This window comes from Girardinichthys multiradiatus, chromosome 10 (genome assembly GCF_021462225.1).
Source record: "Girardinichthys multiradiatus isolate DD_20200921_A chromosome 10, DD_fGirMul_XY1, whole genome shotgun sequence".
Lineage (NCBI taxonomy): Eukaryota > Metazoa > Chordata > Actinopteri > Cyprinodontiformes > Goodeidae > Girardinichthys > Girardinichthys multiradiatus.
Window position 1 is genome coordinate 12274030 of NC_061803.1, and position 20174 is coordinate 12294203.

The 20174-nt window shown below is 43.4% G+C and overlaps 1 protein-coding gene across 22 annotated transcripts in view; it reads right to left on the bottom strand.

The window, feature by feature from the left end:
- Positions 1–20174, bottom strand: part of LOC124875180 (calcium/calmodulin-dependent protein kinase type II subunit gamma) — a 72392-nt gene that overhangs the window by 23215 nt on the left and 29003 nt on the right. For 17 of the 22 annotated variants that reach the window (XM_047377142.1, XM_047377141.1, XM_047377137.1 and 14 more), the window contains exons 7-13: positions 13526–13628; positions 9970–10053; positions 8931–9025; positions 8362–8484; positions 8086–8169; positions 4935–4977; positions 3205–3267 (exon numbers count right to left, since the gene is read on the bottom strand). In XM_047377142.1, the coding sequence (XP_047233098.1) occupies positions 3205–3267; positions 4935–4977; positions 8086–8169; positions 8362–8484; positions 8931–9025; positions 9970–10053; positions 13526–13628 (595 nt within the window). The remainder of the gene's footprint in view (positions 1–3204; positions 3268–4934; positions 4978–8085; positions 8170–8361; positions 8485–8930; positions 9026–9969; positions 10054–13525; positions 13629–20174) is intronic. The other 5 variants (XM_047377147.1, XM_047377139.1, XM_047377158.1 and 2 more) reach the window with 1 other exon arrangement.

Here is a 20174-nt window from a genome sequence, read left to right on the forward strand (position 1 = left end):
TCCATGTCTGAAGCGCTCAACCCTGCTTCCTTTCAACTTGTTTTGTTGCCTACACAAACACAGTTTTCAAAACTCTTATCTTGTGTTTCTTACCTTCAAACAAGAAATGGGAGAGGGGGGTTGGGGGAGGGGAGGTGGTTGAGGGGGAGGGTTGTAACAGAGGGTTTAGGATTTCACTACAAGAGAGATTAGAGATAAGGGGCATTTACAGCAGCAAACAGTATCAAGCGACGACCCATGCTCCTTGCTCTTGGCTGATATGCTAGTTTTTAACTTGGCCTGGCCATGCAGCATCCAAAGAGGAAAAATGTGAAAAACGAAAAGTTTTCATTCCACAACCAGGGACAGAAGAGCTGATTTGATCATAACAAAAACATCTTATTTAGCTTCATCTTGGATTTAAAAATAGCCATCTGTTTTCTATCTGCAGTGCCTTGCTAAAGTAGTCATATCACTTTTTAGTATTCATAAACTTTTTAACATTTGTCATGCTACAACCACAATCGTCAATGTTTTTTGGGGGGATTTTATGTTACAGACCAACATATTAGTGAACTGAAAGGAAAACAATTAATGGTTTTTAAACATTTGGCAAATTAAACAATTAGTGTGCAGTGTTTTCATTGCAAGATTAGCTGCAAGATTTTAGTGGAATCTCTCTACCTACTTCACAAATCTAGAAATGTTAGCTTTTGCCAATTCTTCTCTGGAAAATAGCTCAAAGTTACTTGGAATGAACCGCAGTTTTAAAGTCTTGTCATAGATTCTTAATTGGATATAAGTCTGAACTTTGACTGGGCCATTCTAACAGATGATTATTTGATCTAAACAATTCCATTGAAGCTCTGGCTGTACGTTTAATGCTGTTCTGTTGGAACTCTGCCCTCTCAAATCTGTCCCTCTAATAGTTTTTTTTCTTTATTTAGCTCTATCAATCCTTCCTTTAGTTCTGACCAAGTTTCCCCTCTCTGAAAAAAACCATCCCCACAGAATGATGCTGCCACCACCATATTTTAGAGGGGATGTCATGTTCAGATGGACAGTTTTCACCACAGTGTTTGCATGTATGCTAAAAAGTTTAATTTTGATCTTATCTGACCAGAGCACCTTCTTCCACGTGAGTTTCCAAACTTACTTGTGAGGAAAATCTGTCCCTCGTATGGCTTTCTTGTCACTCTTCCATAAAGACCAGATTTGTGAAATGTGCAACTAACAGCTGCTCTGCTGAGATAATCTTTCACCTGAGCTATAGATTTCTGCAGAATGAGCCTCCTGGCTGCATGTCCAATTAATGCTTTCCTTAGCTGACAAGTAACTTTCTCCCTGACTTGTCTTCTGTAATCCTTGGATTTCATTATTCTGCTTGTTCACTAATGTTTTCTAACAAACCTCTGAGGTCTTCACAAAACAGCTGGATTGATGGTAGGATTAAACCACACAGGTTGAGTATTTACACCTTTTTCCAAGGTGACGTTTCTGCTGATAAATGGTTGCATTGGATTTTATTTAGAGATATCAGAGTAAAGGGGGTTGCAGACAAATAGAAAATTATTTTCCTTCATCTTCATAATGAAGCATTACTTTGTGGCTTTAACGTGACAATATGTGAGCGAGTACTTTTACAAGGCACTGTGCGACAGTGTAGGGCTGCCTTGTTCGTTTGCTTTCCAAATATTGCCTCCTCTCCAACATTTGAAGGATCACAAGATACACAAGACAGCACAGATAAAGTCAAGATGACCGACCATAGGACGCTTGCACCACTCAAGCCAAGCGCCGAATGGTGATCAGCAGGGGGAGTCTGCATTGGGAAGCATCAGAAGAAGACATCTCCAGACACATTTTGTAGGATTTCACCACACAGGACACCCACATGCAAAAGGCAGCAAAGCAAAACAACTTTTGAGACGAATAGAAAAATGCTTAGAATGTGCTGATCTGCCGGTTTTCAAATATGTCGTTAAGGAAACATCATAGCAAACTGCAAAACCCTGCCTTGGCCAGACTTAAAGAAGTGCAGGAAAGCGGTTACAGTCAAGAAGACTTGGATTTTGCAGTCATGAGTGACATAAAAACAGGAAAAAACTAAACAAAAAAAAAAACAAAAAAACATCCACAACTTAGATGACATTAAAGGAGAAGAGATAAGGAGCCAAGTCTGGAGTGATGAAATCACACATGATATTAACACACTTACAAATAGGCACCTTGGTCCAGAGTCAGTGAGGAAGCCCGCATTTGGAGGTTACCACAAACACCCCAAAGCTCAGCACAACAATCGCACATCCTAAATGTAAAACCTGCATTTTCTTTTACCGTTTACACACACTCTGCAGAAATTATTGCACACTGTAGAGCAAAGAAGATTCTCTCGTCTAAAACTGACAAGAGGATTCACTTTGCTCTACACTGCCTTTTTCTCATTCATCCATGGAGCCACCATTGGAATCGCCAACCTTTGCCATCTGTCTTCACTCGGCAGGAGAAGAGGCGAGACTTATTTAGGTACTTTCAAGAGGTGAAGCTTCACTCAAAAGTACTGAAATATGCCTCAAGAGGAAAAGATGAGCCTCAAGATTGCCTTATTTTCCTGAAGTTAATCAGGAAGGCTGCATAACTGAAAGCAGCACTCTTACCTAGAGTCTCCATCAAAGCCTCCCCCCTCAACACCTGCCTCTTTCGTCCATTTTTCCAGAACCAGGTCTGACGATGGCAGCACGCCAACCCAGCTCTTGCCAACCCCCTGCAGTATCGGGTTCCGGCCCCCAGAACACAGGCCCCTCCTGATCCCCTGCACCAGCTCGTGCCAGCCTTCCCAGACCCGGCTGGTGAGGATCGCAGGGGTGTGAAGACTTAATTTAGTGAATGAAATGGTTGCGGTTAAGTGGTGGTGAGATGAGACTCCAAGAAGCACTTTGCAGTCTAAAGTGAAGTAAGCTGATTACTATTAACTGATGCTGATGTACATGATAGCGTGGGGAAAATCCGATGTCTCTGCCATACAGCAAAAACAAATCAATGAAACCCTCAGTGAGTAAAACTTGTGTGAGTATGCATGCAGAGTCATGTGCAAATGCTAATGGCAGAGGCTGCATGCAGGAATATTCGGATGGTAATGAGGGACCCCCTGCACTATGGACCCCCCCCCCCACTAAAAAGGCTGTGTGTAGAGAGGAAGTGGATGGGCGTGTCTCTGGGACGTACCTTCCTGAGCCAGTGAGGCCGTGGAGGAGGCGGCAGCAGCAGAGTTGGTATGCTGCCGGCCCACTATTGGACAGAAATGCTACAGTTGGGAGGAGCTATGCAAAACAGGCAGCTCTTATTTTATGATTTCCAGTCATGGGCCTAAAAAAACCACAGGGTGCTGGCTAAGGCCCACACATGAGATCATCTCAATGAGTCGTCATCTCAAAAAGTGAAACTTTTTATACAGATTCATTGTGCACACAGAATTATATTTGCAAGCTTTTATTTAAATTTTGAGTATTACTGCTTACACCTAATGAAAATCCAAAATTCAGTTTTGAACTCAATACTTTATGGGGCTCCAAATTTCTGCATCAATGCAGTGACGCATGGGTGGAATCAGCCTGTGGCACTGCTGAGGCCCAAGTTGCTTTAACTGCATTGTTGGATCTGGTGTTACACCTTCCTTGATATAGTTTTTCGATAGCCTTTAGATTAGACAAGTTTTTCCATCCACTTAACTTTCCTTTAATATGCCTGGATACCGCACTCTCCAACTGAAACTCAAAATTTACTTTAATCTTAAAAGAGAACGTTGGACCACTAAGCAAAAGTCCAGTATGTTTCTCATGAGTCAGCCCAGGTAAGACACTTCTGATGGCGTCTCTGGTTTAGGAACTCCTTAACACCAGTAATGTGACACTTGTAGCCCTTGTCCTAAATATGTCTGTGCATTGACTCTTAAAGCTCAAGCTTGCAAACCTGCGAATCTCCATCAAATTATTGAACACAGTTTGCTTTGGCTGTCTTTTTCATTGAGCATATTTTGTCTACAAGAGTTTTCCTTTCAACTTTCATTATTATGCTTGGACTTTTTGTGACCCAACCTCCTTGTGGCAGGTGTCCTGGGGTAGTCCTCTCCATTTCTGCATTAACCCCCCCACCTTTTATGGTTTCTATTCATTTTTATTTTCTAGTTAATTTTCTGAAACACTGAATTTTGGAAGACTTTAATTAGTCATACGCTATGACAATCATCTTGAAATATATCACTCTGTGTATGTAATGAGCCTGTATGAGTTTCCCTTTCACGGAGATGCACATCCACACTTTGATGAAAGTGGGTTGAAGCAAATATGTGCACCCCCTGTGGATTCCTAGATCCAGGGCTGAAATCACTAACCATCGACTGACCAATTAATTAAAAACTGAGAGCGGGGCCTCAGCAAAAACAAGTCACTCTTGGCAGACTCAGAAAAAAAAAACAACACAGAATCTTAATTGTCACTCATTTATACCAACATGCTTCCCCAAAACATTAAAATCTTTTAAAAGTCTATTTGTCCTTTTGAACATGCAAACTCTCCATGGGCAGCAGAAAAGAGAGAGACGCACACACAGACAAACAGGGAGAGAGACATTAACTTGGACAAAGACAGCACTCACATACAATCTTATACATGACAGTCTAAAAAAATATATCCGCTCTGAAAGATTCATCACGACTACAATATTATTTCTACTGTAACACACAGGCACATCATGTTTCAGATCAGTTTAATGTTTTAAGTGTTCAAACTGTTCTGCACACACAAAAGCATATTGTTATTTTAAGGATGAGTGGGTGAGTGTGTGTGTGTGGTGAGGGGGGGTGGGTTAAAAGAGGTGCAGAGGACTCTATCCACTCTCCTTCCTCCTCTCCCTCTGCATGTGCTGCGTGGGAGGCTGAGGGCGAAGGTCACACCCACCTGAGAAGTTTCTGGACACCAGCATGGTGGTGAGAATGGCTCCCTGGAGAAGAAGACGAAGGAGGAAAAGACGTGAGAGAGACACAAGGAGATAGAATATAAGTTTCTGTTTGGTAGGATTTGTGTTTTTCCTTTGAACCATTTCATTTCAGTTCAACTGGGACAAAAGGTCTATATTATTCTTATATTATTTTTGCAGAAGCATGGATTTGAACCACTGTAGAAATGCCCTTGCAAAATAGTCATACACTTTACACTTTAATTTTCGTCACATTTTAACCACAAACATTAATAGATTTTATTGGGATTCATGTGATACACCATCACAGGGTAGTGCATAATTGTGAGAAGTAAGAAGGAAAACTATACATGTTTTCACTTTTCATTTCCAATAAAAAATCTAAAGAGTGGCATGCATTTATATTCAGTCAAATAAAATCCAGTGTAACCAATTACCTCCACAAGAGTCCCCTTGTGTGCAATTTAGTATAAAGTTTTGTGAAGACTTCGGAGGTTTCTTAGAGAAAACTAGAGAACAAACAGCCTCATCAGGACTGAGGAAGCAGGTCAGGTCAGGTTGTGAAACAATATCCCAAGCTCTGAACATCTCACAAAGCACTGCTCAATCCATCGACTAAAAATGCAAGAGGGTATGACCAAACCACAAACCTACCAATGTACGGATCCCCTAAAAGACTGGACAGGGAGCAGCAACAATACAGCCAAGAGGTAACCTATAGTAACCAGGGGATCTGCAGAGATCCACAGCTCAGGTGGGATAATCTGTTGACAGGACAACTTTTAGTTGTACACTCCACAAATTTGGCCATTATGTAATAAATAATAAGTCTTTTTGCCACAATCCATGCAACAGACACAGTAAAAATGTGCAAAGAGGATGTCTAGTTAGAGGAGACAAAAATGAAGCTTTGAGCCCTACATGCAAAACTGTTTTGGAAAACTAACACTGCACATCACCCTGAACACACCATTCCCCTGTGGCAGCATCATGTGGGGATGTGTTTCTTCAGCAGGGACAGGGAACCTGGTCAGAGTTGACAGAAAGATGACTGAGGCTGCAAAAGTAGGGAGGAGGTGTTCCTTCCAACAGGAGAACAACCCTAAACACACAACCAGATCTACACTGGAATGGGTTTTAATTCAGGGAGATGCCATGCGTGTTTTAGATTCATCCCTTGTTTAACACACCCAGGTCAAATGAATGGTGTATTACGAAACTAATAAATGAAATTTATAAATTAAGCCAATACAATCAACAGTGTAAGAGCAGACAAACATCTAAAACATGTGGGAAACTGGTACTTGACTGCAGTTTAACTCCCTTGATTTAGATCAAACTATACTCTTGTTATATCGGCCCATTCAAAGTCTAGACCTAATTCCAGTTGAGAGCCTGTGGCAAGACTTCAAAATTGATGTTCACAGATGTTCTCGAACCAATCCAATTGAGTTTAAAGTGAATGGGCAAAGATTTCAGTTGTTAGATGTGCAAAGCTGGTAGTCAAGCCCCAAAATATTTGCAGCTCTAATTGCATTGAATGGTGGTAAAACAAAGTATTGACTCAGGGGTCTGAATATAAATGTATGCCATATTCATCTTCAAGCCATTTACTCATTTCTATTTGTAAAAATGTTTGAAATCCTTTTATTCTTTTACTTTTGGTTAAAATCCCAATGAAAAATATTGAGGTTTGTGGTTCAACGTGATAAAATGTGAAGTCTCAAAGGGTGTGAATACTTCTGTAAGGCACTGTTAAGTTCAGAGAGTCGTGTTACATCTTTATTTATGTAAGAGAATTTAAATGATGTGAAGAAACAGAACAGTTGCTACTTGAGTCCAATAGTTTGCATGAATGCAAACTACAGGAACTATTACTGGACATCATTTAAAGTTTCAGTGCTGCTCCCTAGAAAGGAATAAAGCTGGGCTTCTGTACCTTTAAATGTGTCAAGATAGCTACCAATCTTTAATCCTTACAAGATAGTTTCAAGAATTGTTCTTACTTAATGCTGGAGTACAGGGAAAAATGTATTTTTAGAGATCTGAGACAGCGTCATGGCAACACAAAAGAATATACGGTGTGAAAATGATGATAAATGCTAAAGTGAAGGTGCCAAAGACCCAGAATAGCAACAAATCAAGTGATAACATGAAAATCCCACATACAAATGGTAGGTGAGGCCTAAAATGTTTAATATAAACACCTTTAGACATGTACAACCTGGACAGATAATTAGTAGGAAGTTAAATGCTATGTGTACAGTAGATCTCAGATGTAAGGACTCTAGTCGCAATAAAGGTTTTGAAATCCTCATGTTTCAAAACGTTTCTCAACCAAATTATAACTAAGACTCAAATGCTTCATGTCCTTTATGCTGCACTTTGCAAGAGAGGTTTACCTGCTCTCATTCCTTTTAAAATAACCTGTGGAGTTTCACTGGAAGTCAACAGGTTACATCAAGCTTTGTCTTCCTTGGAAACTCTGCTTGCTTTGGATTGTTATCATGTTGAAATGTGTCTCCACATTGAGTCATGTCTCTCGGGATATTGTGTATCCATTGCCATTTATGGCAGTATCATGAAATATCAAGAATTACCATCTTAGCCCAATATCATCACATTCCTACCCTCTTACTTGTCTGTGGAAGTCTATGACTGTGCTAAAATGAATGAATGTAGTAGTCCTGATTGCACAAAAAATACCATAGCAGCATGGTGTTATAATTAGGATAAAATTAGACTTTGATTGGATCTGATTCTAACTATATGACTGGATTTTATGAAAGCAGAGGTTTGAATTCAACTTGAACCCAACTAGATCATATATAATTGGGCACAGATTTCACAGAGACGGGATTTGCTGTGAATTGGAGCTTTAATAAGCTGAACTGAATGAAATTGAAGCTTATATATATTGCACAGTTTATGAGAGAATATCCTACTGGCAAACAGAAAAAACAATTTCAAATCCTATCACATTCAAGTGGTAGTGCACAGAGGAATAGTAACATTAGCTATAATGTGTGTAAAAGAATAATCCTAGAAGCCAAAGAGATTTTATGGATTGATATAAAAAATGTTTTAAAACCAAACAGCAGCATAAAAGGTTGCACAATAAAAAAAGACTACCTTGAGTTTTCGGCGAGCATTGAATTTACGCAGACATTCAACAGTTTCCTGCCTGTGCATCATGGACGCCACTGTAGACCGGTGCTGTAAGAGGACAGAGCAAGAACTTGTTATTCAGCTCATGATGGACTTTAAACATCTCTGTCTCCGTAAATATCAGTAAATATGGCTCAAAGCAGTCCGCATGAATGGGTAGTATGGTTCAGATGTTCTTCCCCTTGTAATGTTTTTGTTTTTGTAATGATTTCTGGTTTAGTGGAGAGCTTGGTCACTTACGCAGACCCATGGGTGTTTCAGGGCTTGTTCAGCAGTGATTCTCTTGGCTGGGTTGATGGTCAACATCTGGTTGATCAGGTTCTTTGCTTCTGGAGTCACTGTGTCCCACTCTGGCGATGGGAACTGAGGACAATTTTGAAAATCAATCAAGAAATAGGAGGAAGAACAGAACTGTAATCTAGTATACTTCCTTACTGATAGGACTTGGCAGAGTGTATCTGCGGATTTCTGACCACGAAAAACCATATGAGCACCACTTTTTGGATATATTTCAAAGTGTCCAGAACCCATTCTTGTGTTACAAGTGGAGAAGTGTGCACTCCCCACCACAAAAGCTACAACGTGACTTGATTAAACAGCAACTAAGAGAGAGGATACACCTTCCCATTCTCTTGCTTACACACAAACACACATCCCTGCAATGCGTCAGGAAAGCCCTGATAGGATCAATAGCTTTGGACCAGATCTCAATTGGACACTATTAAACATTCAGAAACTGCTTAGCCAACCCCTGCACTGCACCCATTGCAACTATACACTAACACACTCATAGAGACACAAAGACTTACATCATATGCCCCAGCTTTGATCTGCTGATAGAGTTTGTGTTGATCTTCGTCCCAGAAAGGAGGATATCCGACTAACAAGATATAGAGAATAACACCTGACGGAAGATGAGGTAAGAACAGAAAGATCATGTTACAAAACCTGCTGAAGTGGTCGACAATAAGGAGCATTCAACAACAGGTGATATGCTCCACAACACGATACTACAGAGATGGACCAATCAATTGGTCAGAAATCCTAATTGGACAAGTGTCCTATGATTGAGTCAAATTAGAGAGCGGCAGATCATAAAAACACTGAGAAATTTCAAATATAAAGTAACTGAAATTATGTCCATTAAATGCATCAACCATGCGGACATAAGACCGGAAATTAGTAAATCCATATTTTAAGGATAAATTCATTTATTTTAGTAATTCCATTCAAAAAGCATAACTATATTATTTAGATTCATTGCATGTGATTGATAAATTTCAATAGTTTTGTTCTGATAAGTTTTATGGTAATGGCTTACAGGAAATGAACACTAACCCTACAGTATACCTAACAATTTTTGGCCCACAGAATCATGAGGGAGACTGCTGACACCCTCTATAAGGACGGTAAGCCAAAAAACAAAAAAGGCAATAGCTAGAGGAGCTGGCTGTTTAAAGAGCACTCAATGATATTAACAGAAAGTTGTGTGGAAAGAAGAACTGTGGTAGAGTCAAATGTAAAGAGAAACAGAATTTTGGATTTTCATTAGCTGTGAGCCATAATCATCAAATGAATAGAGATGCTGTTCGATGCTAATCTCATTTCTTGAGATGCATCTGTAGTCCTTAGAAAAAGATATAATCTGTCAAAATCTGAATTGGCAGGTCAGACCTCAAACAAAACCTGAGATCGTTTTTTAGCCAGGAAAAAGCTGATCAGTACATCTATGATATTTTAAAGAAATAGTCACAATAGCTTACTTTTAACAAAAAAAGTTTATAATTAGCTAAAGTCAAACACTTTGAAATGGGCTGTAATACTTTAAAATTTTAAGAACAAACTCACCGCAGGCCCAAATATCCACAGGCTTGCCGTATGGATCCTTTCTCAAGACCTCTGGGGAAAGATAACCTGGAGTACCAGCAAATCCTGCCCCAAAGATAATTCAGAAGATAAATTAAGCTGTGATGTTCTCCCAAAATCAAGAATAATTCTTATTTATGCATTTAGATTAAATTTTCCAATGATAGTGACCTGTTTTGAGGCGTGGTAAGGCGTATTCGTCACTTACCGTTTTCGCTGTTGCTCTTTGTGAATTGTTTGGTGTGTGAAGGCTCTCTCGTTTGATCTGATTTCTCGCTACTGTGATATCTCTTGTTCTAATACATAAGCATGTTAAAACACATACTTTCTGTTGCTACTTTTAACGTTTGGGGACTCTCCGTGTCTTGCACGTTTCTTTTCTAGTAGTGGTAAGGGGTCGCTAGCTTAGCGTTAGCTTTAGCTCCACCATGGCTAGCCGTTCTGCTATTTCTCTCTCTGAGTCTTCTCCTCTCTCCTGCTCTCTTTGTCAGATGTTCAGTTACTCCTCTGCCTCCTTTAGTGATAATGGTACGTGTAATAAATGTAGCATTTTTGTAGTTTTGGAGGAGAGAGTGTCAGAATTGGAGGCCTGGCAAAAACCAGCAGATAGCCGAGGCTCCTTAGCCAGCGCGGAGCCGCCGAGGGTAGCTCCCCGTAGCAGTCCTCCAGCAGAGCCCCCGCTGCTGGGGCCTCAGGCCGGCTGGGTGACGGTACGTAGAAAGCATAGTCCTAGATCCCAGCCCCACAGGTCACCACCAACCCGTCTGCGTTTCTAACGGATTTTCCCCGCTCAGCGACACACCCGCTGAGAAGCCAACTCTGGTAATTGGCAGCTCCATAGTCAGAAACGTGGCACTAGAGACACCAGCGACCATAGTCAAATGTCTGCCAGGGGCCAGACCAGAACGGGCGACATCAAATCCTACCTGAAACTGCTGGCTAAGGATAAGCGTAAATACAGTAAGATTGTTATTCACGCTGGCGGTAATGACACCCGGTTACGTCAATTGGAGGTCACCAAAGTTAGTGTTGCTTCGGTGTGTAAGTTTGCCAAAACAATGTCGGACTCCATAATTTTCTCTGGTCCCCTCCCTGATCTGACCAGTGACGACATGTTTAGCTTCATGCTGTCATTCAACCGCTGGATGTCTAGGTGGTGTCCAGAAAACAATGTGGGTTACATTTATAACTGGCGAACATTTTGGGGAAAACCTGGTCTGATCCGGAGAGACGGCATCCATCCCACTTTGGATGGAGCTGCTCTTCTTTCTGGGAATCTGACCAAATTTATTAGTTCTCCAAAACTCTGACAACCCAGGGTTCAGACCAGGAAGCAGGGTCGTGGTTTAATACTCCTCTTTGCAGCTTCTGTACTGCTACCCACCCATTACCCTATTAAAACAGTGTCTCTCGCCCACGGCCAAAATTGAATAGATTAAAAAATAATCTAAAATGAGGAAACCATGAAAATCTTATAAAAATAAACATAACTGTTTAATCCTTAGTTTTCCTCATCCAAATTGCAAAGCACTAAAACCACTTCTGTTTGTTGTTTTGTACAGTCCACTAGGCCCTTACTCTCAAATTTTAGATGAGTTTTCAGACCTTTTATCTGATTTAGTGTTAAATACAGATAAGGTTATTATTGTGGGGGATTTTAACATTCATGTTGACACTGAAAGTGATAGCCTAAATATAGCGTTTAATCTCATCGCTAATTATAGCGTTTAATCTAAACTGCCAAAACATTAACAAACCTACCCACCTTTGTCTTCATTCTCTGGACCTCATGCTGACATATGGCATTGAGTGTAAAAACATAACAATATTTTCTCATAACCCTCTCCTGTCTGACCATTTCTTAATAACCTTTGAGTTTAATTTAACCGAGTACTCCACACCTGAAAGAAAATTTCATTATAGTAGATCATTATCAGACAATGCTGTAACAACAATCCTGCAGCAAGAGTTCTGATGAAAATTAAAAAGAGAGATCATATTTCTCCTATTTTAGCTTCCCTTCATTGGCTCCCTGTTAAATCCAGAATAGAATTTAAAATTCTCCTCCTCACATATAAAGCCCTTAATGATCTAGCTCCATCATACATCAGAGATCTGATTGTTCCATATATTCCTAACAGAGCACTTCGTTCTCAGACTGCAGGTTTACTGGTGGTTCCTAGAGTCTCTAGAAGTAGAATGGGAGGCAGATCTTTTAGTTATCAGGCTCCTCTCCTGTGGAACCAGATCCCAGTTTTAGTACGTGAGGCAGACACCCTGTCTACTTTTAAAACTTAAAGCTTTAAAGCTTAAAACGTTTGGATCAAGCTTATTGTTAGAGTGGCTTAGGTTATCCTGAGCTATCTCTGTAGTTATGCTGCTATAGGCTTAGACTGCTGGAGGACATAATGACCACTTTCACTCTCTCTGCTATATTCGCATACTACTCTCCAGTTTTGCATTATTTATTGTCATTTCAGCTTTTAACTTTATGTTCTCTCTATTTTCTCTTTCTAAAAGCTACACCTGGCCTGACTCTGTATCTACCTGTGACACATTCCTGGAGGGGGGCATCGTCCGAGCTTCTGCTGGCAACAACTTAATGCTCACCTTCTACAGATGATCCACATGGCCCTGTCTTTCAGTGTTTAACCCTGTCTCTCTCCTAGACATAGCAATTGACTGAGCTTTTACCGTCACTAACTGTATGTGCTCTTTCTCATAAATTTGAAAACTGGCTCAGAGTTTCTGTTTTTTCTTCCTAGATGAAACCACTAAAGAAGCTACATCCATTAACACTTACTTTTCCTTCCCATTCTGCTTTTGTCTCTGCTCTGTTCTCTCAAACCCCCAGTCGGTCGTGGCAGATGGCCGCTCACACTGAGGCTGGTTCTGCTGGAGGTTTCTTCCTGTTAAAAGGGAGTTTTTCCTCTCCACTGTCGCTACATGCATGCTCAGTGTGAGGGATTTCTTCAAAGTCAACGCCAGTGACTGTCCACTGTCGCTACATGCTCATCTGGGAGGAGTGAATGCTACAAGTCTCTGACTCGATGCAATCTGCTGAGTTTCCTTACATAGGAAGACTTTTTATCCAATTTTGAATAAATAACTGAATCTGACTGCATTGTTCAATGGTTAGGATTAATTGTAATGTATGTACCTGACTTTGTGAAGTGCCTTGAGATGACGTGTTGTGAATTGGTGCTATATAAATAAACTGAATTGAATTCAATTGAATTTTGGCTTTTATTGAAAGAACGGATTATGACAAGAAAATGCCCTTTAATGAAGTAATTTCTGCTAGAGAGTCTGCCAAATACAGACATCTCATCTGTCAGCCAAGAATAAGCTACACAGTGGAAGTGATTTGTTTAAGCAATGATCCCTACAAATTGTCAATGGCTTCTGAGGCGCTGAGGCTGTGTTCCTATGCACATTAAATGATTGAAGAAGCCACATTTAACAGTAATTCAGACCCAGTGTCCGAATTATCCACTGCTAAAATGACACTCATGTGTTTCTGTATGCATTCTCTTACCAAACCAAGCCTGCTGGTCTCCCTGCACCTCAATAGCGAGGCCAAAGTCTGCCAGCTTCACTGCAGCTCCCTTCATCTTACTGGCCAGCAACAGGTTCTCAGGCTGATGCACATATTGAGAAGCAGAATGTAGGACAAGAGATGAAGATGGAGAGATAATTGCAGACACTAGTCACTAGCGCTCTTTCTCAGAAATATTTATTTTTTGATGCATTTGACACAGATTGTGTGGGGGTGGAGGAAAGGTGTGAGAAAGCCATAGAAAGAAAGAAGAAAGGGGAAAGGAAGGGTAGTTAATCTTCACAACACCTTATATGGGCATGGTTTTGTAGCCATAGAAACCACTCGGGAGGCATTTGGGCAGAGCTGCAGACTGCATGCTAAATGGAGAGTGTACTTAGTGAGAGGCGGCATGTGTGGCAACGTTCTAAATGGCTGTAGTTTGGGCAGCGGGACATGAAGGGACGCAGTAAAAAGCCCACTCAGGATAAAAGGCCAACAAATCAGACATGCAGCGCTCGTGGTAATAGTGTGACTGCGGGACACAGAGTATCCATCTACACACGGGAACTGCACATCGAAGTCTCAGACATGTTTTTAGTAGCGATGCACCAATCAATCCACCAGAGATCATAATTGGGCAATTTTCCCTCAATAGGCTGTGATCGGTGAGACACTGGTCAAATACTGAAAAATCTGATTATATTGACCATCCATCAAATCAGACCTGGGACCAGAGCGGGATGGTTAAAGGCTGACTGCCTTTGAACAGCCCACATGAGTTTGTAGTCAACGTCTAAATCCTATTTCTTTGTTGTAGGTGCACGAAATGTGATGATGTGGCTTTTATTTTGAAGGGCACCATTGCTTTCTTGAATTCTTCAGTGCGTGCATGTTTGCTGAAATCAGCAGCAAAGCTGTAGAAAACTGACAACTTCGACTTGTTTTCAGAGGTTACATCGTTAACAGAAAGTAACGAAATAACAGAAACCAGAAGTAAAAAAACATTAGCTGAATTCATAGTGATAATGTGCTTAGTCCCTGATTTTAGCTTTTTGTGAGAATAAAAATTTTAGGTGTAAACTGTTATTACCGTAGCCAGAGGAAGAAAGGGCAAGTAAACGTGTTGTGCGCAACAGCAGCTGTCATGGTAGCTGGTCGCGCTGCTGTTAACGTTACAGACAGAGTAGAAGAAGACGAGCTGAGCTGCCTTGGACTGGGCTAATCCTTGCTGTGATGAAAGATTGGTCCGCCGTGGGAAACGTTACTAGTGTTGTCAACATTCACTGTGCCCAGGTAAAAAAAAAAAAAAAATGGCTTGGATGTGTTTTGTTTTACTATAGGTGAGGAGCCAAATGCGAATAAACTAAGTTTTAATGAACGAACAGAATCATGGGTTACGTACTGTAACCCCAGATTCTATGAGTATAGGTGCAGCCCTTTAAGGCTATCGCTAGAGGGTTAAAGGCGAAACAGGTTGTAATCTATGCCTCACTGGGTCCATCCAGAACACAACCTGAAGCATCTGCTCACATAAATGAAACCAAATTCAGCCTTCTGAATGCGCAATTACGCACTCCAAGCGTACTGCGCATCACAATGAACAGAGAACTGTAACAGTGTAACGATGAGCAGAGCAGGTAAAAACATCTCCATGAGGGAACGCAGGAGACAGATCAGCAACTGGATCATGCGTAATGATGCAGCATAACAACCTCGTGTGCCACAGACAACACAACAGAGGAGAATAACCTCTGTTCACACGGAGGCTTAATAAATTACAGCCGCAGTGACAATAACAGCAGAAGTCCCGAACCGTGGCTGATAATAAATATTATGGCACCCTGCGTCTGCATGCAGGAAGGGTGACTCAATAATAAATGCAACGAAATAATAATCATTCTGTCAGAACCCTGAGAAGAGATGGAGAAACTTGACACATCCAGCAAGTAAAAACGAATAAAGGAACATGGAGATGACCATGAGGCTGCTGTGCAAATGTCTTCCACTGACATTCCTCCATGCAGAGTTGTGGAGGATGAAATCCCCTTGATTGAATGAGCTCTGAGATTCTCTGGAGGATCCAATCCAGAGGAAATATAAGCCTGTGAGATAGCCTCACACAGCCAATGTGAGAGGCGCTGGACAGATAGAGGACGTCCTGTAGAGTTTTTGTCTCTGTAATGCACGAACAGACGCTGGGAGCGGCGCAGTGCAGCCGTGCGTGCAACGTAGCACGAAAGCGCACGCATGGGACAGAGGAGATGAGAGGTGGCCTTCTCTTCAGAGTTATGAGGAGGAGGATAAAAGCCATCCAGAGTTATCACTCTCGATCTGAATGAACTCGTGGTGCTTTTAGGTGTAAAAGCAGGGTTAGGACGCAGCACAGCTGAGCTGCCGTCGGCTCGTATTCTGAGACATGAAGGAGCGACAGAGAGCGCAGATAAATCGCTCACTCTCTTCGCAGATGTCAGAGCTAACAGCAGGGCTGTTTTAAAAGACAGAATTTTAAGTGGAGCCTGATCTAAGGACTCAAATGTGGCTTTAACAAGTGCGCGCAGGACGAGCGCTAAATCCCACTGAGGGACTAGAGGGCGTGACACGGGTCTGTGTCTACGTACACCCCGCAGAAAACGCTTCATCAGCGGGTGGTTAAAAACCATTCTGTCACCAAAACCCTCATGACAGGAGGAACTAGCTGCAGTATAAGTTTTAATGGTGCTGAAAGCTAAATTTCTGTTTATCAGGTGCTGGAGGAATGACAGCACGCAGCCTAACAGACATTAAAAAGGCTCCACGCCTTTTTCTGCGCACCAGCGCTGAAAAGCGGCCCACTTTGATGCGTATGACACTGTGGTAGAGGGGGCCCGTGTGCCCTGAATCGTGTGCACCACATCGTGCGGGAGACCCACCTTCTCTAAGCGCTCCCGTCTCTGGGTCCCGGCCAGACCCAGAGACACTGTCCTAACTCTGGGACGCTCCTGATCGCCCCTCCTGCCTGGAGGAGTGCATCCTCTCTCCACGGCAGCTCCCACGGGCGACATGACACCAGCTGCTGCAGGCTTGGAAACCATGGCACTCGGGGGCTACAAGAATCACTGAGAGCTGTTCCTCTCGGACTCGATCCAGGAGCCGTGGGATCAGCGTAACTGGAGGAAAAGCCTAAAGGAGCGTTTTCGGCCACGGGCTTGTGAGCAAAACTACCAAGATGGCGCCGCAGATGGTCGCCTCGCCGTGTTGGTGCGCATTGTTTTGTTTTGTTTTTTGTTTTCAAACGGTCTTCTGTGATGGTACCCGGAGCTCTCTCACCAGAGAAGAACTCATGAACATCAGGGCTACTACACCAGAGGAGTTATTTCCCACTTTTCTGCCTACTGCTCTGGAATTTTTGGACATTCTGGTCAAAGGTGCGCTCACCTTTGTTCACGCGGTGAAACGCCGGAAGAGAGGGAAACGGGCTGGGGTGCTGGTACGTCTTTGCCAGCGTGGACTACGAACACCGTTACCTGGAATATTTCTCTCTAACGTGCGCTCACTTCCCAACAAAATTGAGGAACTACAACTGCTATTGGGGAAAAACAGGGACTTTTATTCATCGGCAGTTTTGTGTTTCACGGAGACGTGGCTGTGTGGATTAATACTCTGCGCTGCAGCTGGCAGGATTCCAGCTCTACAGAGCGGACAGAGACACGGAACTCTCCGGCAAAGCGAAAGGTGGAGGAATCTGTTTTTACCTCAACAGTGGTTGGTGCAACGACGTGACAGTGATTCAGCAGCACTGTTCTCCAGACCTGGAAGCCTTCATCATAAACTGTAAGCCTTTCTATTCCCCCCGTGAGTTCGCTTCGTTCATCCTGGTCGGTGTTTACATCCCGCCGCAAGCTAACGTGCAGGTCGCACAGCGCATGCTCGCCGACCAGATACTGCGTGTGGAGCGGACCAACCCGGACTCCTTAGTAATCGTCGTTGGCGACTTTAACAAAGGTAATCTCACCCACGAACTCCCCAAATATAGACAGTTTATAAAATGTCCAACCAGAGAGGACAACATTCTGGATCACTGTTACACCACCATCAGAGACGCTTATCACGCCGTCCCACGTGCTGCACTGGGCCAATCCGACCACATCATGGTCCACCTGATTCCTGCATACAGGCAGAAACTAAAGCTCTGCAAACCTGTTGTGAGGACAACAAGGAAGTGGAGCAGTGAGGCTGTGGAGAATCTCCAGGCGTGTTTAGGCTGTACAGACTGGGATGTGTTCAGGACTACTACCAACAGTCTGGACGAGTACACAGAGGCTGTGACTTCCTACATCAGCTTCTGTGAGGACAGCTGTGTACCATCATGCACCAGGGTGAGTTACAACAACGACAAACCCTGGTTCACAGCTAAACTCAGAAGGTTAAGACTGGATAAGGAAGAGGCCTTCAGGAGTGGGGACAAAGACATATACAGAGAGGCGAAGTACAAGTTTGGCAAGGCAGTGAAAGAGGCCAAACGACTGTACTCTGAGAAGCTCCAAAACCAGTTCTCAGGCAACGACTCTGCGTCTGTGTGGAAAGGGCTCAGGCAGATCACCAACAACAAGCCGAGATGGTTGTGGACTTCAGGCAGAACCCAGCCCCACCTGCCCCCATCACCATCTGTGACTCCACAATTGACACTGTGGAATCTTTCCGCTTCCTGGGAACCATCATCTCCCAGGATCTCAAGTGGGAGCCAAACATCAGCACCCTCATCAAGAAAGCCCAGCAGAGGATGTTCTTCTTGCGGCAGCTGAAGAAATTCAACCTGCCAAAGACTATGATGGTGCACTTCTACACAGCCATCATTGAGTCCATCCTCACCTCCTCCATCACCATCTGGTACGCCGCTGCTACAGTCAAGGATAAGGGCAGGCTGCAGCGTGTCATTTGGTCTGCTGAGAAGGTGATTGGCTGCAGTCTACTGTCGCTCCAGGAACTGTACACCTCTAGGACCCTGAAGCGGGCAGGGAAGATTCTGGCTGATCCCTCCCACCCTGGTCACAGACTCTTTGAAACTCTCCCCTCTGGCAGGAGGCTGCGGTCCATCCGGACCAAAAACTCACGCCACAAGAACAGTTTTTTCCCATCTGCCACCAGCCTTGTTAACAAAGCCCGGAAACCACCCTGACACTCTCCCTTTCCCCCACACCCCCCTTTTTTGCTGACAGGACACCTGTAACCTGCAACTCTATGCATTACATTAACACTCAGCTTGGACTCCTGCTTTACTTGCACTGCCATACTTGCACAATGATCACCTGCACTGTTGTACTGCTCTCGCACCCAATACTGCTCTATATTTACTCTCATTCACTTAAAACTGTGCACATATATTTATATTATATTGTAGATATGTTTATACTGTTTAATTTGTATTGTATTGCACCGACTACGCCAAAACAAATTCCTTGTATGTCCAAAAAGTGGATCCTCCCGTGGGCTCAGTGAGAACCACAACTGGCATTGTGCGTTCTCCCGTGTGGCAAAAAGTTCCACTGCTGCTCTCCCAAATCTGTTCCAGATCTGAACAATCAGCTCGGGGTGGAGACTCCAGTCCCCGGGACGAGGACCACCTCTGGACACGATGTCCGCTCCTCTGTTCAAGGTGCCGGGGATGTACACTGCTCTGATGGAGAGCAGGTTCATGCGAGCCCAGCGCAGCAGCCGTCTGGAAATGTTTAGCAGCTGAGCCGAGCGCACACCTCCCTGGCAATTTATGTAGGCTGCTGCCACTCTGTTGTCTATGTGGATCCGAACATGCTGAAGCTCCAGCACGTTTATGTGGAGAGACAAGTGGTCTGGCCACTGTTCTCCCACCGCCTGAGACTGACAAGTGACACGTTCCTCCCCATCCCGACAGGAATGCGTCTGTGAACACTGAGACGTGTGACGCCGGTCTGCTGAGGGGAACTCCATCTGACAGGATGCGGGGATTTCTTCAATGGGCCAGGTCGGATCCCACAGAAGGAGGGACTGAGATCATCCGCCTTTTCTGACGCACAGGATCTATGCGCAGACGGATGAACCATCTCTGAAGACGTCTCATATGAAGCAGACCCAGCGGAACAACCACGTGAGCCGCTGACATCATTCCCAGTAATCGCCTAAGTGACAGAGCTGTCATTACGCTGTGAGGTTTGACACGGAGAAGCGCTGACAGCGCGTCTGCTCTCGAGCCGGACTCTCATTGTGGCTGAGTTTAACTCCACCTCCAGATAAATGATCATCCGGGATGGGAAAACAGAACTTTTTTGCCAGTTTATGGAAAACCCCAGGACTGTCAGATGTGCGGCCAGCCCCTTTGTCTGCACCGCCGCTTCCTCTCTGGATGAGCCAGTAAAAGCAGGTCGTCCAGATAAAAGAGGATTCTCATCCCTGCCGAGCACAGCGGCTGCAACGCCGTCTCCACACATTTGGAGAACGTGCGTGGGGCGAGAGAGTAACCGAACGGCAGGCGGATGTATTGATATGAGATCCCCTGATAAGCGAAACGTAGATATTTGCGGTGTTTCGAGATGATGGGGATGTGAAAATAAGCATCCTTCAGATCTATGGAGGTGAACCAGTCGTTCTGGTGAACGTTCTCCATCACCTGTCTGACTGTCAGCATGTGGAAACG